At 36.2% G+C, this 24,653-nt stretch overlaps 1 protein-coding gene across 3 annotated transcripts in view; it reads left to right on the forward strand.

The window, feature by feature from the left end:
- Window positions 1-24,653, forward strand: part of RBMS3 (RNA binding motif single stranded interacting protein 3) — a 1,467,317-nt gene that overhangs the window by 290,929 nt on the left and 1,151,735 nt on the right. For all 3 annotated transcript variants that reach the window (XM_031662883.1, XM_031662884.1, XM_031662885.1), the window contains exon 2: window positions 1,300-1,368. In XM_031662883.1, the coding sequence (XP_031518743.1) occupies window positions 1,300-1,368 (69 nt within the window). The remainder of the gene's footprint in view (window positions 1-1,299; window positions 1,369-24,653) is intronic.

Here is a 24,653-nt window from a genome sequence, read left to right on the forward strand (position 1 = left end):
TACCATTTCTAGAGAGAAGGTATGCTGAGAAAGTGAGTAGTCAGCTTTCTGGTCTCTATGATGGAAGCAGACACCAAAAAATGGTGTTAAGAATGGTTTTGGATGAGCTTGTCTACATGAGCTTGTGGCATTTTACAAGCCCGCAGAGGGGGTAGCAATGACGTAGTCAGGTCTTTCCAAATATGCAGGATCTCTTTATAACAAAAATAACTGACTCTCAAATAACCTCATTTATTAACTTGCACATTTGTATACCAGTTTTGTTTCAAGTAGAAACTTACCATAATGTGGCTTATTTTCTGCTTGTTGAATTAATTCTTTTTTTTTTTTTTTTGAGAGGGAGTCTCGCTCTGTTGCCCAGGCTGGAGTGCAGTGGCACGGTCTCGGTTCACTGCAACCTCTGCCTCCCGGGTTCAAGCAATTCTCCTGCCTCAGCCACCCAAGTAGCTGGGACTACAGGCATGTGCCACTATGCCCGACTGATTTTTTGTATTTTTAGTTGAGATGCGATTTCACCGTGTTAGCCAGGATGGTCTCAATTTACTGACTTCGTGATCCACCTGTCTTGGCCTCCCAAAGTGAATTAATACTTTATATGTGCATAGATCTTTACAAAGTACTTCATGTCTAATTATATTTGAGCCTCACAAAAATCCTATGATATAAATATTATTATTCCGGCCGGGTACAGTGGCTCATGCCTGTAATCCCAGCACTTTGGGAGCCGAGGCGAGTGGATCATGAGGTCAGGAGATCGAGACCATCCTGGCCAACATGGTGAAACCCCGCCTCCACTAAAATAAAACAACAACAAAGAACAGGCATGGTGGCGTGCACTTGTAGTCCCAGCGACTTGGGGAGCTGAGGCAGAGGAATCACTTGAACCCGAAAGGTGGAGGTTGCAGTGGGCCAAGATTGGAGATTGCACCACTGTACTCCAGCCTGGCAATAGAGCAAGACTCCATCGCAAAAATAATAAATAAATAAATAAATTAATTAATTAATTAATATTTCTCCCGTGTCACAGAAGAAAAAACAGAGAAAGAGCTTGGGTGACTTGTACCACATCAAATAACTTATACAAACTAGACTTAGATGCATGTATTTTGACTCTAGTATCCATATTACTATATTTGCTGAGGAGGATGTTTTGAAATAAATAAAAGGGAAAGATTAAGTTCAGACAGAATTTAAGATGTGTTCATTTTTGGAACTGTAGACACTGCGTAAATAATTTGTTTAGAAAAGCATAAAGTGTATTCCTCTTTTATGACAGCAGGAATTTTTTTTTCTCCTCAGAGAACTTCAGCCAACAAGTCTTCAGGTGCTCCTTCCTATAGCAGATGGTCCAGTTCACAGCCACATCAGGTAATAGGCTCTTTTTAAGAAACTTGACATGCTTGTTTTCCTTGAAGCGCGCTTGAACTCAATTCTTTCTTTTCTTTCCTCTTTTCTCTTTTCTCTTCTTTTCTTTCTGTCTTTCTGTCTTTCTCTCTCTCTCTTTCTCTCTTTCTTTCTTTTGCTGGGCAAGTATGGAAGCTTTTGGGCTCTTATCTATTCTCACCTCAAATGTGGCCTCTCTTGACAAAGGGCTGTGCAGTTCATTCATCATCTGCGTCAAGTTTAAGGTCAGGGCTGTGTGAAGGTGATGGTGACAGGAAGGCGGGAGCTTGGAAGATGCTGAGTTTCCATGTTCAAAGCCCTCCACAGTGAAGAGCATAGATAAAATTAATCCATCAAATATTGAAAGTTAAGTTTGCCTTGTTTTTCTTTGACAAAAATTTTCTCTTCCGTTCCTTTTATTCCAGAAAATTGTATAGGCACCGATGTGTATTTGCATGGAACTGTGTGGTACCTGGTGTCTCTCTGTGAGTTTATGTACCAATATATTAAGAAAAGACACTAATTTTCTGAAGAATTACTTTTTTGCCTAGTTATTCAGGCTCATTAACAACCTCTACTCATGTCAATTAATACTGAATGTTAATTGCCTAAAGGTTGAGTTAAGCCAGCAGAGTGATGTCATATCTGTGTAAAGAAAACAGATCTTTTCTGTTAGTGAGCATTTTCACAGGCGACAGAGTGTGACCATGTGGGCTTCTGAGTGCTCTTCTGCTTTCTGAAGCCACATGATGAGAGAACACTAACTTTGGACTCTAAAAGCTGAGTAGGATATGCATTCAAATCACCTACTAGTTATGAGACAAAGAAGGAAACAACTCTCATTTGTCTTTTGGTTAGAATTGTCTCTAACCAAGTGACTTTTCAGGTCACTTCAGCTTCTGCAGTAATTTTAAGAAGGTACATTATAAATAATTTATATTTACTCCCCACTCTTATTAACTTTTGTCAAAATTTAGCATTGGTGGTAACTTACTGCAATAGCAGCATGATATAAGAACTCTTTCTGTATGCTCTTTTTCAACTTTTTCTCTTTTTGCAATTACAAATTGCCATTTGTCAATAAAACAATGGTAAAGAAAATTAATGAGAAGAACAAATTCTACCACTATGCAATATTTTATCTTAGTGCCTATTTTGACATTGAATTGGTTGGTAAAAAGAAGAAGTTGACATGATGGCTTTGCCTCCATTGGCATCAGCTTTGTGTGGATGCTGTAGGTTCTGGTAACTTAAAAGCATGTATTGCTTGACGACTGTGAACTGAAAAAGCGGGTGGCACAAAAGAGGGGCAGTAGCCCCAGTAAACAGAAATTACTCTGACTATCTAGGTTTCATTTACTTCCTAGAGTGGACATAACCTGAAATTGCATAGTTGGTTATAAGTTGGTAGTACTTCTGATTTCTGTTCTCAGACTTTCTAGGGACTGAATTGAGCAAGTCACTACTCATCTCTGCACCACTCTGAAAAAGTCCTAGGAGATGTTTTAATTTAATCTTTACAATCTAAGAAAAGCGAGACCTAGAGAATATACTGTTCAAGATTATATGAATTCAGTTGTTCTAGAATGCTATGTTCTTTTCTCAGAACTTATTTAATTTTGCAAATCAATAAGATCCTTTTGGCAACTTCCCAGTGAGATAATCTAATATTATCTTTTTGTGAATCTGTGCTGGTCCTGGAAAGCTCTTCACATGATGCAATGAAATGAGAAAAGTGAAGACAGGGTAGTCCTTCATAAAATGAACTTACTTTTATAAAGGTATAAACATATTGGATGGTATTTGCGTCATTTTAAATATTCTAGGCAAATTAAAGTGTTGACCATTTTGTGTATATTTCCCAATGTTTTCTCTTTGAATACTTACGGGACTGTGAAATTCAAGAGTGGAATAGGTACTAAAAGTGGGTTTCCTTTTTACCCTCTCACATATTGGAAGAACTATGGTTATATTGGGGGACTTTGACCTTTTTCATTGTGGGGCATAACTGGGTGGGATTTTCAAATGGTACTCTGTCTAAAACTAATATTGGTGTCATCTTTTTGGTATTGAGGGTTCCCTTTTATTCTAAACAAAAGGAGTGGTACGGTTCTTTATATTCCTTTAGGTTCCTTGGCAATTGCCTATTGTGCTGGACCTTTGCTCTTTTGCTTGCAGATCCATTCAATGCCCATCCCTTGACATCTACCTTCCTGGGCTCCCCTGCTAACTGACAGCCAAATAGGTTTTCCCAATGGGAGACCTTGGTGGGACTTAGGAAAGAGATAGGAAGAACAAAACCAGGATATTTATTTTCTTCTCTGTCTGCTTTTGGGTAGCATCTCTCTATGGTCTGGGTAGACCAGCTGCTGTGAGACAATTCTGTTTTCTAGCCTCTAGAGACAATCCCCTTTGACCCCTCAGCCCTAAGGGAGGTAGCAGCTTCCCTCACCTGTTGACATTTTAGCTCTCACAACACACTTGTAACTAGTTCCCTGTATTAAATGCCGTCTCTTGGACTGCCTGGTATGGTCTCTGTTTTTCTAACAGCTTTTCAGCTGTTCTCTGAATGGTACACCTACTGTTGTATATGCACTTCATTCTTTTGTTGTTGTAACAGTGGCGTTTGTTTTAGAAATGTGTGAATATTTACAGGATCCCAGCCTTGCAGCTGCTGAAAACTCCGAGATTTGTTCTTCTGAGCTGGCCTGGTGGGTAGTAATCCTTTTACTCCTCTATTCCATGCAGAATAATTATTCTTCTTTGTTACTCATACTCTAATCCACCCCTTTTAAATTTGTGTTTATAAGAAGAACCTTTGTCTTTTGTGTTTGCAATAAATAAGCTTATTGGCTTCAGTCTTTGAAAATTACCTACACAAATTCTCAGCCTAAGGTTGAAAGCATAACTGCCCACTCAATCCCAGATTCCAGTTCCTATGTTCTCCTTTGACTTCTGGCATCTGCAGAACTTTTTTTTTTTTTTTTAATCGAGTCATGGATTTTTTAAAAAAACATTTATAAGATTTTATTACAGAAATTTTTAGGTGTACAATAAAGTAAGTAAAATTGAGTAACAAGCTCTCGTGTATCCATCACCCATCTTGAGCAAACATTAATATATTGCCGTTCTTGCTTTTTGGTTTTTTCTCTTATTAATATAGTTGTACATATATTGGGGGTACATGTGATATTTTGATACATGTATACAATGTATAACAAATCAGGATAATTAGGATATCCATCACCTCAAATATTTTTTCTTTGTGTTGGGAGCATTACAATTCTTTCTTCTAGCTATTTTGAAATGCACAATAAGTTATAATTTCCCTACTATACTATCAAATGCTAGAACTTATTCCTTATATCCAACTTCATTTTTATACCCATTAACCAACTTCTCTTCAATGTCCCCCTCCTTCTTTTCCTTCCCAGCTTCTGGTAACCACCATCCTACCCTGTACCTTCATGAGATCCACTTTTTTAGCTCCCACATGTGAGTAAGAACATGTGATATTGGTTGTTTCATGCCTGGCTTATTTCACTTAACATAATGTTAACCAATTTTATCCATGTTGCTGAGTCATGGATTTATATTTACCAGAGTTCAAGTGGATCTTCCCCTATTTGTTTGTAGAGTACTGGTTGTAAACCTCAGATAGATACAACATAGATACAGTAATGAGTAAATCAGTACACAGGCAGATACTTGCCTATTTATAGAAGTGTGCTGGTATGAGAATTAATAAAATCACCATACTTTCATATTCATTATCATCATAGCTAACATTTATTGAACATTTACTATGTGATGTCTGCTAATTTCTTTGAATGTACTCTCTCATTTAATCTTCCCAATATCTTTGTGATAATTATGCAGTGTTTTACAGATGAGAGAACTGACTTAATTAGCTTGTCCAATGACACAGAATCAAATTACAGTGCCCTAATCTACTAATTGGTAGGCAGTATTACCTCTCTAAAGATTTTAGAGTAATTTAAGGCCATTGAAAACCATTTTCACCAATAGTTATGTTTTGAGCTAATCAGAACACAACATTTTTGTATTTCAAATACCATTTCTACTTTGAAATTATTTTTGCATGATTAATTTTCTTTGTTGAAAAAGCTTATATTTACTTGTACACTATTTATAAATAGATAACTTTCAAAATATAGACTTTACCATACTTATTAATAAATTTTATTTTAAAATGTACCTTTTTGTGTTTTATTTGAAATGATTTGAAAACGCATTTGTAAGAAAGTGTTATTTTTCCCCTTGTTTTGCATTTTGTCAGGAATGAATGCGTCTTGAAGTTTTATATGCTTACAAATATCTGTGCCAAATAATCATTAAGCACCACACTTTGAATAAAGAAAATCGACAAGTGAGCGTGGTGACTGGCTGAAAAATAAAGTGATAAATTAAAATTATGATAAGTTTTCTATATATATTGTTTACTTCTCTGTAGAAATATTTCTGACTTCCTATCTTCCCTCTCATATTCAGAAAATTTCTTATGAATATTAAATATTTTAGCTTACTATACTTTATAATTTAAAAGTTTTTTCTTTAGAAAAATGCCAATTGGCATCAATCCAAGCATTGTGTTCTTAAAGCCCTCAGTGTAAAGTTTTGGTCAATAATGATCCATCTATTGATGGATGACTCTTTAGCTCTTTAGAAAACTTTTGTTTAGAATAGTCTTTGATAGGTGAGAACCTTAAAATTTATCTCATTAAAATGGAAAACCAGTGATTTTTTTAAAGACTGTAATGTGTTGAAGAGTAGCAATTGACTCAAGAGAACTCAACTAGATATTCCAGTGTCATTATTTTCTAGTAGTAGATAGAATTGACAGAATTCAAGGCTGATAGCAGAAGTTTTAGGCATTTAAAAGGATTAGTGTTAAACTAGGGAAAAAGAGAGGATTCTATTGTTTTTGTACAGTAAGAGAAAGAGGAATGTGGCCTGCTGATAAAAGACAACAGTGAATATTTTTCCTGGATTTTCTTGTATATTATTTTTATACCTGTGTATCTTGTACTCACTATGGAGTAGAAGCTCATGAAGTTATTTGATGAATGAATGAATGAGTGAATTATATGAAATAACAGTGGGAATAGCAGGCAGAAAGGGGAACCTCAAATCACTATTTGTTTATTTTTCTTTCCTCAAATCATTAGTGTCCATTTTCTCCATAACCAAGGCTCACATGAAAGTTGATAAATATGAACTGATTAAGGAGAAATCACTATCATCACTTCAAGCATTGCTGTGGGAAAAGTAGAGGCTACCAGAGACCGGTGTAGTTTATACTCTCAATCACTGGTCAGTCATGATATTCGGCATTTATGATATCCATGTTACGCATTTGAGATTCATGTGGTGGCCATGAGATTTCAATGATGAAACATTAATATTGCGATCATGCGAGTATGATTGCTTGATGCTGTGGTATCCATAGAGATTAATGTGAACTTCCAGTTTATTCTGGTTCAGCATTCTGAGCAAAATTGACCACTTTCATCTGTGAGTGAGTTTGTTGATCTGTATGTTTGCAATTTAAGTATATAGAAAAAATTTGTTTATGTCTATGTCTATATCTGTATCTGTACCTATATCTTTATAATACCCACCAGTCAAAGACCATCAGGAACATACATAGGTTGAACCAAGTTTAGGATTATTACTTCCTGCCATGGTCTGAATGTGCCCCTCCTAATCTATATGTTGAAACTTAATCCTCAATGTGATAGTATTAGGAGATAGGGCCTTTGGGAGGTGAGTAAATCATGAGGGCAGAGCCCTCATGGGTAAGATTAGAACCCTTATAAAAGGGCTTGAGGGCATGGTTTGTCCCCTTCCATTCCTTCCATCATGTGAGGACATGGTGTTCATCCCCTCTGGAGTACACAGCAACAAGGCACCATCTTGAAAGCAGACATTGGGCCTTAGCGATTGTGGTCTTCCAGCTTCCAAAACTATGAGAAAATAAATTTCTGCTCTTTATAAATTACCAACTCTTGGGTATTTTGTTGTAACAGCACAGATGAATTTAGACAGAAACTGGTAGCAAGAAGTGGGGTATCTCTATAACAAATGCCTGAAAGGGCACTTTCTTTATTTCCTGCTGTTGCTGGAGTAAAGGAGACAGCACACCATGGAAATCATGGGCGTCTGAATAGGAGGGTGCTGTTGGGAGGGGCTTGTTATGGGATTTGGGCCTGGGTTAGGTGATTTTGGTCAGATTTGAGGCAGCAGTTTTTTTTTTTTTTTTTTTTTTTTTGCTGAATTGAGTGCTGTTAGAAAGTGGGGATAATTCTATGATTATTTTTCTTTTTAAAAAAATTTCAACAGTTTTTGTGGTATAAGTGGTTCGTGGTTATGTGAATGACTTGTAATAGGGGTGAAGTCTGAGATTTTTGCACACTCATCACGTGAGTAGTGTACCTTGTGCCCAATATGTAGTTTTATATCCCTCATTCCCTCCTGCCCTCTCTCTGAGTCTCCAGTTGTCCATTATACCACTTTATATGCCTTTGCATACCCATACCTTAGCTCAGACTTACATGATTATCTTAACAGTTTTATCCAGAAGGGAAGAGAAATGGAGCCAGGCTAAAGATGTAAGTGGTAAGGAAGCAACAGTCACTAGTGTTAACCTGGGTGAGGATAATGTTTGATCAGTTTTGTAATTTGGACAGTGATCTTTTTTTCTATCTGCTTAGCCATAATGAGGGAGTAGTCTCATTTTTGTTTTGTTCAGTTACAAGTATGAAGTAACCTCATCAAATCTGATGTCAATGTTCTGTGAAATACTTTTGTTAAGGAGCTAGCTCCAAGCCCTCTACTTTAGATAGCTATTTTATATACATACACTTGATTTATATAACTGTATATAAAAAAGGGAAGGCCCACAGTGCCCTACCTGATACTTGCATTCATGTATTTGAGAGTCTGACCAGAATAACAAAATGACAATTTATTTTTTAAGTTTTAATTTTTGTGGATACCTAGTAGGTGCATATATTTATGGGGTACATGAGATATTTTGATACAGGCGTACAATGCAAAATAATCACATCAGAGTAAATGAGGTATCCATTTCTTCTGGCATTTATCCTTTGTTATCAACAGTCCAATCATACTCTTCATTGTTTTTAAATGTATAATAAATTATTAACTGTAGTCACCCTGTTGTGCTCTCAAATACTAAATCTTATTTATTCTATCTGACTACATTTTTGTATCCATTAACCACTCCCAATTCCCTTCTCCCATACTAGCCTTCCCAGCTTCAGGTAACCATTGTTCTCTATATCCATGAGCTCAATTGTTTTCATTTTTTGTAGCTCCCACAAATGAGAATATATAAAGTTGTTCTTTTTATGCCTGGCTGGTTTCACTTAACATAATGACCTCCAGTTGCATCAACGTTGTTGCAAATGACTGGATCTCATTCCTATTTATGGCTGAATAGATCACCATTGTGTAATGTACCACATTTTCTTTATCCATTCATCTGTTGATGGACACTTAGGTTGCTTCCAGGTCTTGGCTATTGTGTATAGTGCTGCAATGAATGTAGGAATGCAGATATCTCTTTGATATACTAATTTCCTTTCTTTGGGTATATACCTAGCACTGAAATTCCTGGATCATATGGTAGTTCTATTTTTAGTTTTATAAGGAACCTCCAAACTGTTCTCCATAGTGGTTGTACTCATTTACATTCCCACCAACAGTATATGAGGGTTCCCTTTTCTCCACACCCTCACCAACATTTGTTATTGTCTGCTTTTTGGATAAAATCCATTTTAACTGGGGTATGATGATTTTATTGTAGTTTTGATTTGCAGGTCTGTGATGATCAGTGACACCAAGCACCTTTTCATATGCTCATTTGCAATTTGTATGTCTTCTTTTGAGAAATATCTATTCAGGTATTTTGGCAATTTTTACTTGGATTATTGTATTTTTTCCTATAGAGATGTTTGAGCTGCTTATATATTCTGGTTATTAATACCTTGTCAGATGGATGGTTTGCACATATTTTTCCTTATTCTATGGCTTGTTGCTTTACTTTGTTGTTGCTTTTGCTATGCAAAAGCTTTTTTAACTTGATGTCCCATTTGTCATTTTTTTGTTTTTTTTTTTTTTTTTTGGTTGTCTACTCTTGTGTAGTATTACTCAAGAAGCTTTTGCACAGTCCAATGTCCTGGAGAGTTTCTCCAATGTTTTCTTTTAGTAGTTACATAGTTTGAAATTTTAGATTTAAGTCTTTAATCCATATTGATTTGGTTTTCATATATGATAAAAGATAGAGGTCATTTACTGGATTTACTTATTAGTTCTAATAGTTTTTTTGGTGGAGTTTTTAGGTTATTCCACATGTAAGACTGAATCATCTGCAAATAAGGATAATATGACTTTGTCTTTTCTAATTGGAATGGCCTTTATTTCTCTTTTGTCTGATTGCTTTAGCTAAAAATTGCAGTTGAATAACAGTGGTGAAAGTGGGCATCCTTGTCTTATTCTGGAGAGGCTTTTTTTTTTTTTTTTTTTTGGTCTTAGAGGAAAGGCTTTCAGTTTTTCCCCATTCAGTATGATACTAGATTTGTGGGGCTTTCATTGTATTGTGGTATAGTCCTTCCACACCCAGTTTTTTGAGGGTTTTTTTTTTTTTTATCATGAAGAGATGTTGAATTTTATCAAATACTTTCTCAACATCAGTTGAAATGATCATGTGATTTTCATCATTTATTCTGTTGATATGATGTATCACATTCCTTGATTTGTGCATTTTGAATCATCCTTGCATCCCAGGAATAAATCCTACTTGGTCATGATGAATGTTCTTTTTAATGTATTGTTGAGTTTTGTTTGCTAGCATTTTGTTGAGGATTTTTGCATCAATATTCATCAGGAATATTGGTTTGTATTTTTCTCTTTTTGATGTGTCTTTGGTTTCGGTGTCATGGTAATTCTAGCCTTGCAGAATGAGTTTGAAAGTATTCCATCCTCCTCTACTTTTCAGAAGGTTTGAATAGAATTGGCATCAGCTCTTCTTTAAATGTTTGGTAAAATTCAGCAGTGAAGCCATTGGATCCGTGGCTTTTCTTTGCTGGGAGACTTCTGATTACAACCTTGATCTCATTATTGTTATTGGTCTCATCATGTTTTGGATTCCTTTGTGGTTCAATCTTGGTAGGTTGTATGTGTCTAGAAATTTATCAGTTTCTCCTAGGTTTTCCAATGTATTGGCATATAGTGGCTCACAGTAGCCTCTAATGATCCTTTGAATTTCTGTAGTGGTACAGAAATTTCTGTAGTGAGGTGGTAATGTCTCTCTCTCTCTTTTTTTTTTTTTTTTTGAGATGGGGTCTTGCTCTGTCACCCAGGCTGGAGTGCAATGATGCGATCTCAGCTTACTGCAACCTCCACCTCCTGGGTTCAAGTGATTCTCCTGCCTCAGCCTCCCAAGTAGCTGAGATTACAGGCATCTGCCACCAGGCTTGGCTAATTTTTGTATTTTTTTTTGTAGAGATGGAGTTTCACCATGTTGGTCAGGCCGGTCTTGAACTCCTGACCTCAAGTGATCCACCCACCACACCCTCTCAAAGTGCTGGGATTACAGGTGTGAGCCACTGCACCCAGCAGTGATGCCTCTTTTAAATCTCTGATTTTATTTATTTGGGTCTTCTTTCTTTGTTTCTTAGTCTGGCTAAAGCTTGGTTGCTTTTGTTTGTCCTTTCCAAAAACAAACATTTTGTTGATATTTTGTATTTTTCATTTCAAATTCATTTATTTCTACTCTGATCTTTATTTTTTTCTTCTACTAAATTGGGGTTTGGTTTGCTCTTGCTTTTTGAACTCTTTAAGATGCATCATTAGGTTGTCTATTTGAAGTTTTTTCTACTTTTTGATATAGGCACTTATTGCCATAAGCTTATTCCTCTTACTACTACTTTGCTATATTCTATAGGTTTTGGTATGTTGTCTTTCCATTATCATTTGTTTTAAGACATTTTTTTCAATTTCCTTTTCAGTTGCTTCATTGACCCACTGGCCATTCAGGATATATTTTTAAATTTCCATGTGTTTGTATAATTTCCAAAATTCCTCCTGTTATTGATTACTCATTTTATTCCATTGTGGTCAGAGAAGATACTTGACATACTTTCAATTTTTTTGAATGTTTTAAGACTTCCTTGTGGTCTAACATATGTTCTGTCCTTGAGGATGATTCATGTGCTGAGAAAAAGAATGGGTATTTTGCAGCCATTGTATGAAATGTTCTGTAAGTACCTATTATTAAGTAGGTTCATTTGGTCTATAGTGAAAATTAAGTTCAATGTTTCTTTGTTGACATTGAACAAAGGACAGTCTAGATTATCTGACTAATACTGAAAGTGGGGTGTTGAAGTCTCCAGCTATTATTGTATTGAGGTCTATCTCTCTTTAGCTATAATAATCTTTGCTTTATATATCTGGGTGCTCTGGTGTTGGGTGCATATATACTTGTAATTGTTATATCCTCTTGCTGAATTGACTTTATCATGGTATCATGACCTTTTTTGTCTCTATAGTTTTTGTCTTAAAATCTATGTTGTTTGGTATACATATAGCTACTCCCGATCATTTTTGGTTTTCATTGGCATGAAATGAAATTTCTTTTTTCTATCCCTTTATTTTGTGTCTATGTGAGTCTTTACAGTTGAAGTATGTCTCTTGTAGGCAATGGATCATTGGGTCTTGTATTTTTATCCAGCCAGCCAGTCTGTGTCTTTTGATTGGAGAGTTTAGTCCATTTACATTCAATGCTATTATTGATAAGTAAGGACTGACTTCTTCTGTCATTTTGTTTTGTTTTACAGTCGTGTCTTCCTTTCTTCCTTTCTTCCTTCCTTCCTTTCTTCCTTTCAGTGAAGGTGATTTATTCAGGTGGTATGTTTTAATTTCGTGCTTTTTATTTTTTGTGTATTTCTTGTGTGTTTTTTGATTTGAGTTTACCATGAGGCTTCCAAGTATTTTATAACCTATTATTTTAAACTGATGACAACTTAACACTGCCTGTATAAGCAAATAAACAAGGAAAAATTAATAACTCTAACTTTATCCCCTTTTTAACTTTTTGTTATTTTTGTTTACACCTTATTTTACTGTCTTGATAATTGTTATACTTTTTTGATATATTTATCTTTTAGTCTTTCTACTCAATGTATGAGTAGTTTACATACCACAGTCACATTGTTATGATATTCTGTACTTATTCTTACCATTGAGTTTTGCACCTTCAGATAATTTCTTATTGCTCATTAATATCATTTTCTTTGAGACTGAAGAACTCTCTCTAGCATTTTTTTATAGGATTGGTCTAGTGTTGATGAAATCCCTCAGCTTTTTTTCTCTCTGAGAAACTATTTCTTCTTCATGTTTGAAGGATATTTTCACTGGATATACTATCCTAGAATAAAAGTTTTTCTTCTTTAACACTTTAAATATGTCATGTCACTTTGTGCTGGTCTGCAAGGTTTCAACTGAGAAGTCTGCTGCCAGACATATTGGAGGTTCTTTATATGTTATTTGTTTATTTTTTCTTGCTGGTTTTTGGATCCTTTCTTTATCCTTGACCTTCGTGAGTTTGATTATTAAATGTCCTGAGGTGGTCTTTGGGTTAAATCTACTTAGTGTTCTATAACCTCCTTGTACTTGGATATTGGTGTCTTTCTTTACATGTGGGAAGTTCTCTGTTATTATCCCTTTGAATAAACTTTCTATCATGATCTTTCTCTCTACCTTCTCTTTAAGGCCAATAACTCTTAGGTTTGTCCTTTTGAGGCTGTGTTCTAGATTTTGTAGACATGCTTCCTTGTTTTTTATTCTTTTATTTTTTTCTCTCTAACTATGGATTTTCAAATAGCCTGTTTTCGAGTTCACTAATTTTTCTTCTGCTTGATCAATTCTGTCGTTACGAGACTCTGATGCATTATGCAGTATGTCAGTTGCATTTTGTAGCTCCAGAATTTCTGCTTGATTCTTGTTAATTATTTTAATTTCTTTGTTAAATTTATTTGATCAGGTTCTAAATTCCTTTCTGTGTTATCTTGGATTTTATTGAGCTCCCTCAAAACAACTATTTTGGATTCTCTGTCTGAAAGGTCACATATCTCTGTCACTTTGGGATTGGTCCCTGGTGCCTTATTTTGTTCATTTGGTGAAGTCATATTTTTCTGGATGGTCTTATGCTTATGGATATTCATGGGCACCTGGGTATTTGAGAGTAAACTATTTATTGCTGTTTTCACCGTTTCGGCTTGTTTGTACCCATCCATTTTGGGAAGGCTTTCCAGATATTCCAAGGAACTTGGGTGTCATTATCTAAGTCTCGGTTACTGCAGCAATATCTGCTTTAGAGAGAACTTAAAGCTCAGTAATGCTGTGGCTCTTGCAGACTCATAGAGGTAACACCTTGATGGTCTTAGGTAAGTTCCAGAAGACTTCTCTGGATCACCGGGAAGAGACTCTTGGTCTCTTTCCTTACTTTCCCCCAAGTAAATGGAGTCTCTCTCTCTCTCTGCTGAGATGCCTGGAGCTGCGGGATGGGTGACACAAGCACCCCTCTGGCCACCATCACTGGGGCTGTGCTGGGTCAGAACCAAAGCCAGCATAGTACTGGGTCTTACACAAGGATTGCAGTGACCACTACCTGGCTATCACCTATGTTCACTCAAGGCTTAAGGGCTGTACAACCTGCAGGTGGCAAATCCAACCAGGCTTGTATCCTTTCCTTCAGAGTGTTGAGTTTTCTCTGGCTTCAGGTGGATCTGTGGATGCCATCTAGAAGCCAGGACCTGGAGTTGGGAACTGTAGTAGTTAATCTACCTGGTGCTGTATTCTACTGAGGCTGAGCTGGCACCCAAACTACAAGACAAAGTCCTTCCCACTATTTCTTCTCCTTTTCTCAAGCAGAGAAGTCTCTCCCCATGGCCAGCACTGCCTAGACATATGTTGATTGTATCTAGTTTACATCCTGGCTTCATAAATATGGAGATAAGTAGAGACATGAAATACCAATTCTTATGCATTTGCAAACCATCACATTCTATCTATAGTTTTGTTTAGAGGATTAGGAGGAAAGAAACTATGGCAAAGCAAATTTGTTGTAATATGAAACCTTGAACATTTTGACTTGCATTTGAAAGTAAGTTATTTCAAGTGTAGGAAATTAGAGTCTGAGTTAATGAAATGTCTGATTAGTGATACTTGTGTCCAACAGTGGCACCCCAATGAAATATGCCTCCTGGTACTCACATCTTTGTATATTTTCCTCTCTTTGGAGCCCAGTTGGCCCTGTGATTCACTTTTGACCAGTAGAGTACAGTGGAGGTAACACTAAGACTTCTAGCCTGGGTGCTAAGCAGCCTTGCAGTATGGGTCCTGTGCTCTTGAAATGCTCCCTCTAGGAGAAACTATGTACCACGTGGAAGCCCAACTATCCTTATAATGCCATGCTGTGTGGAAGCCCAAGCTAGTCTTGTGGAGAGGTCATGTAGAAAGAGATACCTAGCCAGGCTCCATCCATTTGAGCCATCCCAGCAGAGGTGTTAGATATTTGAGAGATGATATCTTCAGATGATTCCAACCCCAGCTGCCATCTGACTGCAACCCATAAAAAAACCCCAAACCTACCCAATTTAGCCTAGTAGATAATTTGTTATGTAGGAATAGATAAACAATGGATCATTCTCAAATAAACATTACTATTGTCTGTAGTCATAGCTAGGAAAGTGTCAGTTAAAAGTCAGCTATGCTGGTTTGAATGCAGTTGTTATTCATTTTCATTAATTATGTCCCTTATATAAAAGTGAATACTTTTTAGTGCTTGAAAAAGTTAGACAGAAAATTCACCCTGTAATCTTCTTTTCATTATTCACTTGCTGAACAAATATTTTCAGACACATCAATGCCATTTAAAATCTTATTCAGTGTTCAATCAGATTCTAGGATATATGAGCTGCACTTTTCTTGCAGTATTTTCCAAAGAAATGGGTGGGCTCTAGTGGAAACAGTAATACTCATTAAACATTCATTGGTCTTGTGGATTACTCTATTTCCTTTCATTCAGATGAGACTACAGGACACATTTTGGTCAATGAGTTGATAATGACATGTCACTTTTGGTCTGAGGCAATCAAAAGCCTATGTGCCTATCTAGTCTATTGGCTGACAAATAGGTAAAGCAAACCATATATTCCAGATGGTACAATTAGAAGATGGTGGGGTCTCTATTAGCCCGGATTCCTGGGTGGGTTAGGAGAGCAGAGAACCTTATTAATCTGACAGGCAAGCAGCATAAGCCAGAGACAAACGTTTCTTGTTCTTAAGCCACTGAGATTTGGGGTTAAATTGTATCTATAGCATAGTCTAACCTCTGTGGCTTTAGTGTCTCCATCACACCTACTCCAAGGCACTCAAAATAAACCTAAAATCTAAATAAAATATAATGTGATATTTACGTAAACAGAACTTTAAACCAGAATTTCTGATTTGTTCTCTAAGTAGATTTATATCCCTAAGTTCCTCAGTAAAATTCTAACAATAGCATTGTTTATTTACTTGGGTAATTTGAGAATACTTGATCCTTAAGTCATTCTCAACTTGTTTTTCATTTCTGACAATAATTTCATAGCAAGTTGTTAATAAAATTATTAGACAGTTAAAAAATATCAAATCAATGTAATATTAGTGAAACCATCTAAGTATTTTTTTAGAGAGAACAGTATAATAGTGTAATGAACTCTATGTACCCATCGACCTAGCTGCAGGAGTTACTAAAACATGGGTAGTTTTTCAAACAGTTTTGTCTTCTTAAAATTTTATTCTGTGTTGGTCATCTTCTATAAAGATAAGACAGTAACTACTATCTTCTCTACACCTTCAAAAATAGGTCAGAATTTTCTGTAGACACATGTGCTTCATAGTTATGATGGTAGCTTCTTCTGTATTTATTTCCAACTTTTCCCTGTGGAAATAACTTCGGAATCTTTTCTAGAATGGCTTATTTACAGGGTAGCTGTTTCTCACAGTTTGACTAGAAAAGTCCAAGTTTATAACTATTGTCTTGTAGTAGCTATTAAGAGAGCCCCTTTTATTCCCAAAAGTATCCTAATTTGGATGACAAATTATATAGCCACCATTGTTATTAAACAGGTGTGCCCATTCCCCTTTTGCTTTCTTCTGTCCCTTAGAGCTCAATTCTTGTCTTGCAAGGCCCAGGCAAGACTAGACCAGTTGTAATATGCAAATCCTTATCCCAACATCTGTCTGTGGGTGTTTGCAATACCTTCAGTGCCTGAATTCATAAAGGCCTACTCAGGAGCAGCTATATAATTTGGAAGCCCTGTGAAAAATATTTAAAAATTGAGAATTTCTTTTTCTTTCTTTCTTTTTTTTTTTTTTTATTATACTTTAAGTTCTAGGGTACATGTGCATAACGTGCAGGTTTGTTACATATGTATTAGATGTTGACAGTAAAGCATTGAACTCAGCGTGTGGTCCTTCTACACAGAGGCCCCTGTGTGACAGCAGAGGTGGCACACCTGTGAAGTTAGCCCTGGGCTTACCACTCCATCTCGTCACTTGCCACACTCCACCTAGTTCCCTATGTTGTCCATTTCCAGGACTGCGTTTCTGCACTAAACCATCTTCTATGGTCTGCCTGGTCACCTTATTCCTCAAACCCTCTCTGTGGGTCTGAACAGTAGCCTATCTCACCATGGTCTTCATCTAATTAGTACTTACTATGACTAATGAGTGGCAGACAGAATTCCAACACAAGTTTGCTTAGTTTCAAAGCAAATACTCATAACCTTTCTGCTGTTCTGACTCAACGCTCATAGCCTGGTGAACTCTTGGCAGAATTATCTTCCTTGTTTAGGATTTCAAGAAATGGGATTTAGTCATCCTACAGCAGATGTCCAGGGGATAACATGCAATTTTGCTGTTCTCCATCTTCTCAACAATTACCTGGAATTTATCTTTGACATATGCACTGACTCCACTGTGCCTTCTCCCTGACCATATTTTTTTTCTCCCTAATTAAGGACTCTGCTTTTGGACTGTGGAAAATGAAATAAGCTAGGAAAACCAAGAGTTTTATTTCACTAGTAATACACTCATAATTATAAATGCCCTGTTAGAGAATTAACGTGAGTGTCTTACATACAGCAACTTCCCCTGCTAACATCAGGCAGAAGGAAAGTTAGAACAGAAAGGCAGTGATCGCCAGGCAGTTGTTCTTAGCAATTTGTGGGTCAATGGAGATGGACATGGTGCCCTTCTTCTCTGGCCAAGAAATCAGTGTGTGTCATTTTGGAATTTGGAAAATAAGATACAGGATTCAGTCTCATAATGATATTATTAGTCTAAAGAATATTTAGCTCCATAGTAAGATATTTTTATAAGATAAAGATATTTTTTATAAGGTGTATGTGTACACAAAATATTTTACACTAGGGGGAAAATGATGAGAGTAATGGGCTTGTTATTTTGGATGTGAAAGCCTAGGAATTCTCAACACAGTAATGGTTACAGACTTGGACTCTGGAGGCATGCAAAGCTAGATTCATATCCCAGCTCTGTTACTGGCTTGATCTTGGGCATGCTGCCGATTTTTTTTTTTAATGCACATTTCCTTATCTGCAAAATGGGAAAAATGATTTTATCTGATTCCTAGATTGTTGTATTAAATGATAAAATACATAAAAAACAGTCAACCAAATCTCTAACAATTTAGTTTTCTGTGTAAAGCATGCCATGATGATAGCTAAGTTATGTCCACAACTCATAGGTATGTGTGGGCAATGGAATTGTGCTTCTGTGCTTATGGGGTATAGTTTGAACCGTTGCTGTTGCCCCCAAAAAACTAATGATTTTATGTAGACACTCAGATTTAGACGAGCATTCATTTGCAACCATTTGAGATTGGGTTGGAATCAAATTATTAATCCAGGCAAAGATGATTGTTTTGATATATATGTGAAATTAACTTGACATTAATACAAAGGTTATATTAGGTCCAGTCGCTTTCCCTAGAGTGTCTCCAGACTAGTGAATGTCTAGATAAAAATCAGGGATATTTTTCTTTGTAACTGAGAGAAGATCCAAATTGTTGGCAGCTTTTAAAGTAACTGAAAAAATCAGTTGATGCTCAGGGTATCTAGAGGAAACCTTCTACCTCAATATTTATCCTTCTTAGAGATATTAACAGAGTTGTCACCTCTCTCCATGACGAAGCTGAACATTACAACTATTATAAGCTTTAACTTACATAAAACATATTAAATTGCAGCTATCTCTCACATTAAACATTTCATTTTTCTGTAAACATTTGGAAACAATTTTCATTACTTTGCTTTCAGAAATCATTTGACTATAAGAGCAAATACAATTTATGAGGGGCTATCATTTCTTAACAATTATTGTGTATACATGAGCATTCTAGCAAAGTGAGAAAAATTGAATCTATAAATTGTTTCCAAATGCAATGATATTTTACGAATACTAAATTTAACCAGTGATGAAGTAGCTAGTTTTATGTCTTCTAGATTTTTGTGGTCTACATTTTGTGGATTAGGTTTTATAGTTTTGTTTTCATATTTTGGAGCCAATAGCTCTGTTTTTCAGTTCTCGTACTTTTTTTTTTGCAGCCCTTAGAAAGGTCGTAAGTCCTGAGTACTATGTCTGTTGTTCTTAATCGATAAAATGATCCTGTTGGTGACCTGTTTGAGAATACAATTGTAGGTTATGATACGAGAAAAATTTGAGTCAAAGATTAAGCAGTTTGAATGATGATAAAAAGAAATCTAACATTTGGTTATATTTTATATATTATGGACTTTGTTTTAATGAAAATCATATTCTTATTGACCAGATATGCTTTAAAATTCAGAAGTTTTTGGATTTTTAGAAGTTTAAAATAGCATATATTTCATATGTTATTCTGTAATACTCCTAAAGGGATCTTGAATAGTATCCTTAACCATGTACATTAACATTTCTGCAGTGGAAGTTATGAATATTCAGCAAATGGGACTAAATAAATAAAAAGCTTCAAATCAGTTCAGATCAGGTTTTACCTCCAAATTGGTTCATGTCAGATGAAGTTTTGCTGCCAAAATGACTTACGAAAAAATTTTAAGTAATTACAGCTTTTTGAATGTTTTAATACTGTTGAATTATGGACCTATGATGCATAGACTGTTAATCACGTTGGATATTTTTACTTGACTTGTGAGATAAGTTGGGAAGGTATTATCATCCTCATTTTATGACTGTTAAAATTGGGATATAGAGTAAATTTGTGACTTTTTCTAGGTTATGGAGCAAGTAAATTGTCAAAATTGGCATGGAACCAAAGTGCCCTGACCCTTCACCCGAGGGATGTTCCCATTTGTTTTGTAGTCTTCTTAGTTATTGAATGGCTATTTGCTTGCTTGGCCCATGATGACAGTCAGCACTTCTCAACACAAGAGTGCTATGTTCAGTTTCCCTAGCTTTTGATGCACTGGGGTACTAGTACACACAATTATGTAATTGTTCTGAAGAAAAGCTCTAATATAAAAAAAAAAACAAACAAACATCAAAAAATACATGTGTGACGTTTGTTGAGATGAGCAAGGGCCATTTTCTAGTGTTTTCCCTTTCCTTCCTTTGCTAGAGCTAGCCTTCCGCTGTATCTCTAAGCTCTTAAAATTTCCTGCTCTGTTTTGTTGGCATCACACATGCCAGTACCCATGGTGCATTTTATTGCTGCAGCTGTTTCACATGCCTATTTTTGTCAGCACAGAGGTTATTCTCAGAAGTGACAGCTTAAAATAATTCACCTGGTGTAGTCTTCTCGGACATCTAAAACCTGAATTATTTTCATAACACCTGAGGACACTGAGAAACCTGTTTTACCACTTGTGGTGTCTTTAGCAGCAAGTCAACATTAAAATTCAAGTTTTCTCTTTGCGTGCAGGAATTCATTTATTCATTCCCATATTTGTCTGTTCATCCAGCAAACATTTATCAAAACTCTAGTAGTGAGCTAGTTGCTGAGAAGGTCACAGGAAGATCACTGGACAGCTGTCTCTTGGAAATACCATGGGGAAATAATGGTTTTCAGCACTGGCATGTCAAAGTCATAAATTAGTCTAAGCATTCACAACTTTCCAATGGAGTAGGCTAAGGCATCATTCTTTTTTTTTTTTTCTCTCACAGCCACACATAAGAAGCCAGGTAGAGCAGTTAAAAGTTTGGTAGCAGCATTGCACTTTAGGAGACACGTGGCTTGTGTTCAAAATTTGGCATGCTATTTGCAAGGCTGACTGATTTGGGAAGTAACCTATACATGGAGTACATTTGTGGGTGACTTTTGAGTCTCCTGACTATTGGTTCTGGTGTCTGTGAAATGAAAGTGTGAAATGAGGGTGTTTACTCTTGTGGAGTTTAATGAGACCATGCTTGTGTGACTAGTTAATTGAAACTGATGAGGAAACTAACAATAAATAGGCTTAGTATTCTCACATTGCTGTCTTCTTGCAGATTCTCTTATGTTTCCCTTTTCTGTTTCTTGATGAGAGATTCTCTAACTTTTCACTGCTTCTAGCAATAAGAACAATATTATTTTCAGGCATTAAAAGTTTTAGGTTAGTTTAAAATTTACATAAACAACCAAGAGTGGGAAAAATTAATTGAAGTACATGTATATATGGAAAATAACCCATATCCAGAGTGTCTAAGGAACTTCTAATCAGTGGGAACTGAAAACAACCCAATAGAAAAATGAGCAAAAGACTTGGATACTTCACAAAAGATGGTATCCTGGTGGATAATAAATCTGTGTAAAGGTGCTTAAATTCATTAAAATCAACATAAAAATGTAAACAAAAATTATTAAAATGATGAGGTGCCCATTCATAGTATAGGAAAGAAAAATACTTTTCCTCTACCTTTTTGGATTCAGTGGCTGGGGCCTGTAAATTGAACTAAAAAAGAAAGATTTAACAACAGAAAGGTTACTTCATGTGTGCAGGGAACTTCACAGAAAAAAATGAAAGCCCAGAGAAGTGGTAAGACTTGAGAGCTTGTATATCATTTTAATGATGGGGAATAAATTGTGTAAAAGTGAGTAGACAAAGAAAAGGGGGTTTGGGCTTTTAGGCGCCATATAAATTGTGGGAAAGCAAATACATGAGAGAGAGAAGCTAATAGAATATGAGGTTATTTTGTAGGGTGTGTTTATGCAGACTGTTTTTGGTGCCAGTGTTCCTTCTCCTATGAGCATTTGCCTCTTCCTGGTACAAGAGTATGGAGGAGAGATGCTTTAAAAAGGATATTTATGCCTTGTTTTTAGGCGTAAAGAAAGAGGGCAGAGAGTCCTCCTATGTCTGCTGTTTCTCAATTGCCTTCAGCTCAAAATAATCCTCATGCCAAAGTGGCATAATTTGGGATGGCAAATTCTGATCCCTTTCAATAACTGCCAGAAGAGCTAAAATAAAAAGACAGCAAATACCATATATTGAAGAGAATGTGGAGCAACAGGAACTTTCAATCACTGCTGATGGAAATATAATTTTTTTCCCAACCACATGGAAAATTCTTTGTCAACATCTCTTGAATCTAGACCAAGCAAATGCCATGACCCAGAAAATCCACTCATAGATATATACCCAACAGAAATACATGCATGTATTCACAAAAGGCGTGCTTTGGAATGTTTATAAAAGTACTACACATAGTAACTCCAAACTGGAAACTGTCCAAATTCTCATACATTCAAATGTTATATGACCATGCAAATCAGTGATTTACAACTCTAGGCAGAAACATGAATAAATGTCATAAGTAAAGTGCTGAGTAAAAGAGGCTAGTCCCCAAACAACTACATATTCAATTATTCCAGTTATTCAAAGTACACAGAGAAAACTAATGTATAACATTAGAAGTAATATTTTGAGGGAGTAATAATTGGAAGAGGGCAAGAAGGAAGTTCTGTCTTGTTTCTTTATTAAGATATTGGTTGTATATTATGTTCAGTTGGTGAAAATTTATCAAGCTACATTTATAATATGTGCACTTTTCTATATATCATGCTCCCCTTTCCCCCTGAAAAGATGTTCTGTAATTTTATTTTACTTGTTTTCACCTTGTTTTTCCACATCTCCCCACATCACCTCCCCATTCTTTTTACATTCCCATTATTATTATCACTCCTCTAAGCTTTGGGCTTCTCTAATCCAGAAGCCCAAGGAGACCTATGCTAGAGCAAGCTTTTCTCTGTCCTCTGCTCTTCCAGCCATGCTCCGCACATCCAGACATAGCTCCCTCTGTATCTCCAGTCCCTGGCCCCTACAAGCCACTTTGTGGATTCCTGGACATACCACACCCCAGGTATGTGGCTCTGTTTGTGCTCCACAGTCCTCCAGCCTGCCTGACCCCAGTAAACTTATGACATAAGTTTGCACAAAACATTTGAGAAAAATTAAAAATGTAAGTCATGATCTAATCAGCTATAACCAGAATGTAAACATTTTTTCACTTCAAAAGGCCTGAGTTTTTCAACAGATAAATAGTATAGAAAGGGATGGTGTGGGATCAATGGATTAAGAGGGATTTACAAGGAGTGTCAGAGTAATACAAATGGAATAACTAAACTATCATATATATAGATACACATTTAAATGATAAAACTATAAAAAATAAAGAGAAAACAATTACTATGCAGTCGGCATACTGGTTACTTATTGGATATTTGGGGAAGGAAAGTGGAGATAGAAATGGAGCATATGGATGGAGCTTCCGGGGCAGGTGGGAAAATTTCTGTTTTCTTAAGCCTGGGAATGGATACAAGGGTGTCTGCCTTAGAAAAATGTACTAAACCATGTGTTTATTTTGTGATTTCTATATCTGTGTTTTATTTTGCAAGATATTAAAGAACTTTTTTAAATGATAAAATTATGACTCTCATAGAGAGAGAAAATAAACGTGTCAAAAATGTTATTGAATCCATTCATTAATTAGACAAGCAGGAAAGCTGTTACAACTGGTTCAAAGAAGAAATCAAAGAAGCACAAACTTATATGGAATAAGGGAATATTGAAATAGATTTATAAATAATTTGAAAAACTGCCTTCCACAGTTAGAGGAGGGAAATCAATTACAATTCTACCTGGCAAAATTTACTTTCCTGTCTACAGACAAGAATTATTTGTGTTACTATCCATTTTCTGCAAGTTAACCTTAGCTCTACAGCATTGTCAAATAACCTATTCATGGACAAAGGTACATATCCCTGTAGGATCAAATAATATTGGCACTTCCAGTGTTGTATTGACATGATATCCAGTAATCTCTTTTGCTTATTAAAAAGTCTTAATTTTCTTTATGAATAAAAAGATTTTTAGAATGAAATAAAACAAATGTAACTCACAATATTGGCTACATGTAACTCATGAAGTAAAACAAATGTAACTCACAGTATTTCTGCCTACCTTGTGCCCTTGGGTGGCTTTTCAGCTTCTAAACTGCAAGAATCCGGGTAAACTGCTAGGCTGTTAAGAATGTAGTAGGATGAACACAAACAATCACAAGATGATAGTTTTTAATGAGTTATACAATCCCATTGAATTAGTTAATTCTTTTGTTTGTAAGCAATCACATTTAATCTTGACTCAGGTATAAATAAATATAAACAAAGCAATGATTTAAATATTTGAGAGACTACTGGTCCATCTCAGATAACTGAAGAAGTTGGATAACTTGACTTTTGAAAGAGCATGTACTTGGAGAGCTCAGGAAGCCTCTTTGCTTATAACATATTCATTAGCGGGACTCACCTTCAAAAACTAAAATTCGGCCGGGCGCGGTGGCTCAAGCCTGTAATCCTAGCACTTTGGGAGGCCGAGACGGGCGGATCACGAGGTCAGAAGATCGAGACCATCCTGGCTAACACGGTGAAACTCCGTCTCTACTAAAAAATACAAAAAACTAGCCGGGCGAGGTGGCGGGCGCCTGTAGTCCCAGCTACTCTGGAGGCTGAGGCAGGAGAATGGCGTAAACCCGGGAGGCGGAGCTTGCAGTGAGCTGAGATCCGGCCACTGCACTCCAGCCCAGGCGACAGAGCCAGACTCCGTCTCAAAAAAAAAAAAAAAAAAAAAAAAAACTAAAATTCACCAGGCACAGTGGCTCATGCCTGTAATTCCAGCACTTTGGGAGAC

This window comes from Papio anubis, chromosome 2, assembly GCF_008728515.1.
Source record: "Papio anubis isolate 15944 chromosome 2, Panubis1.0, whole genome shotgun sequence".
Taxonomy (NCBI): Eukaryota; Metazoa; Chordata; class Mammalia; order Primates; family Cercopithecidae; genus Papio; species Papio anubis.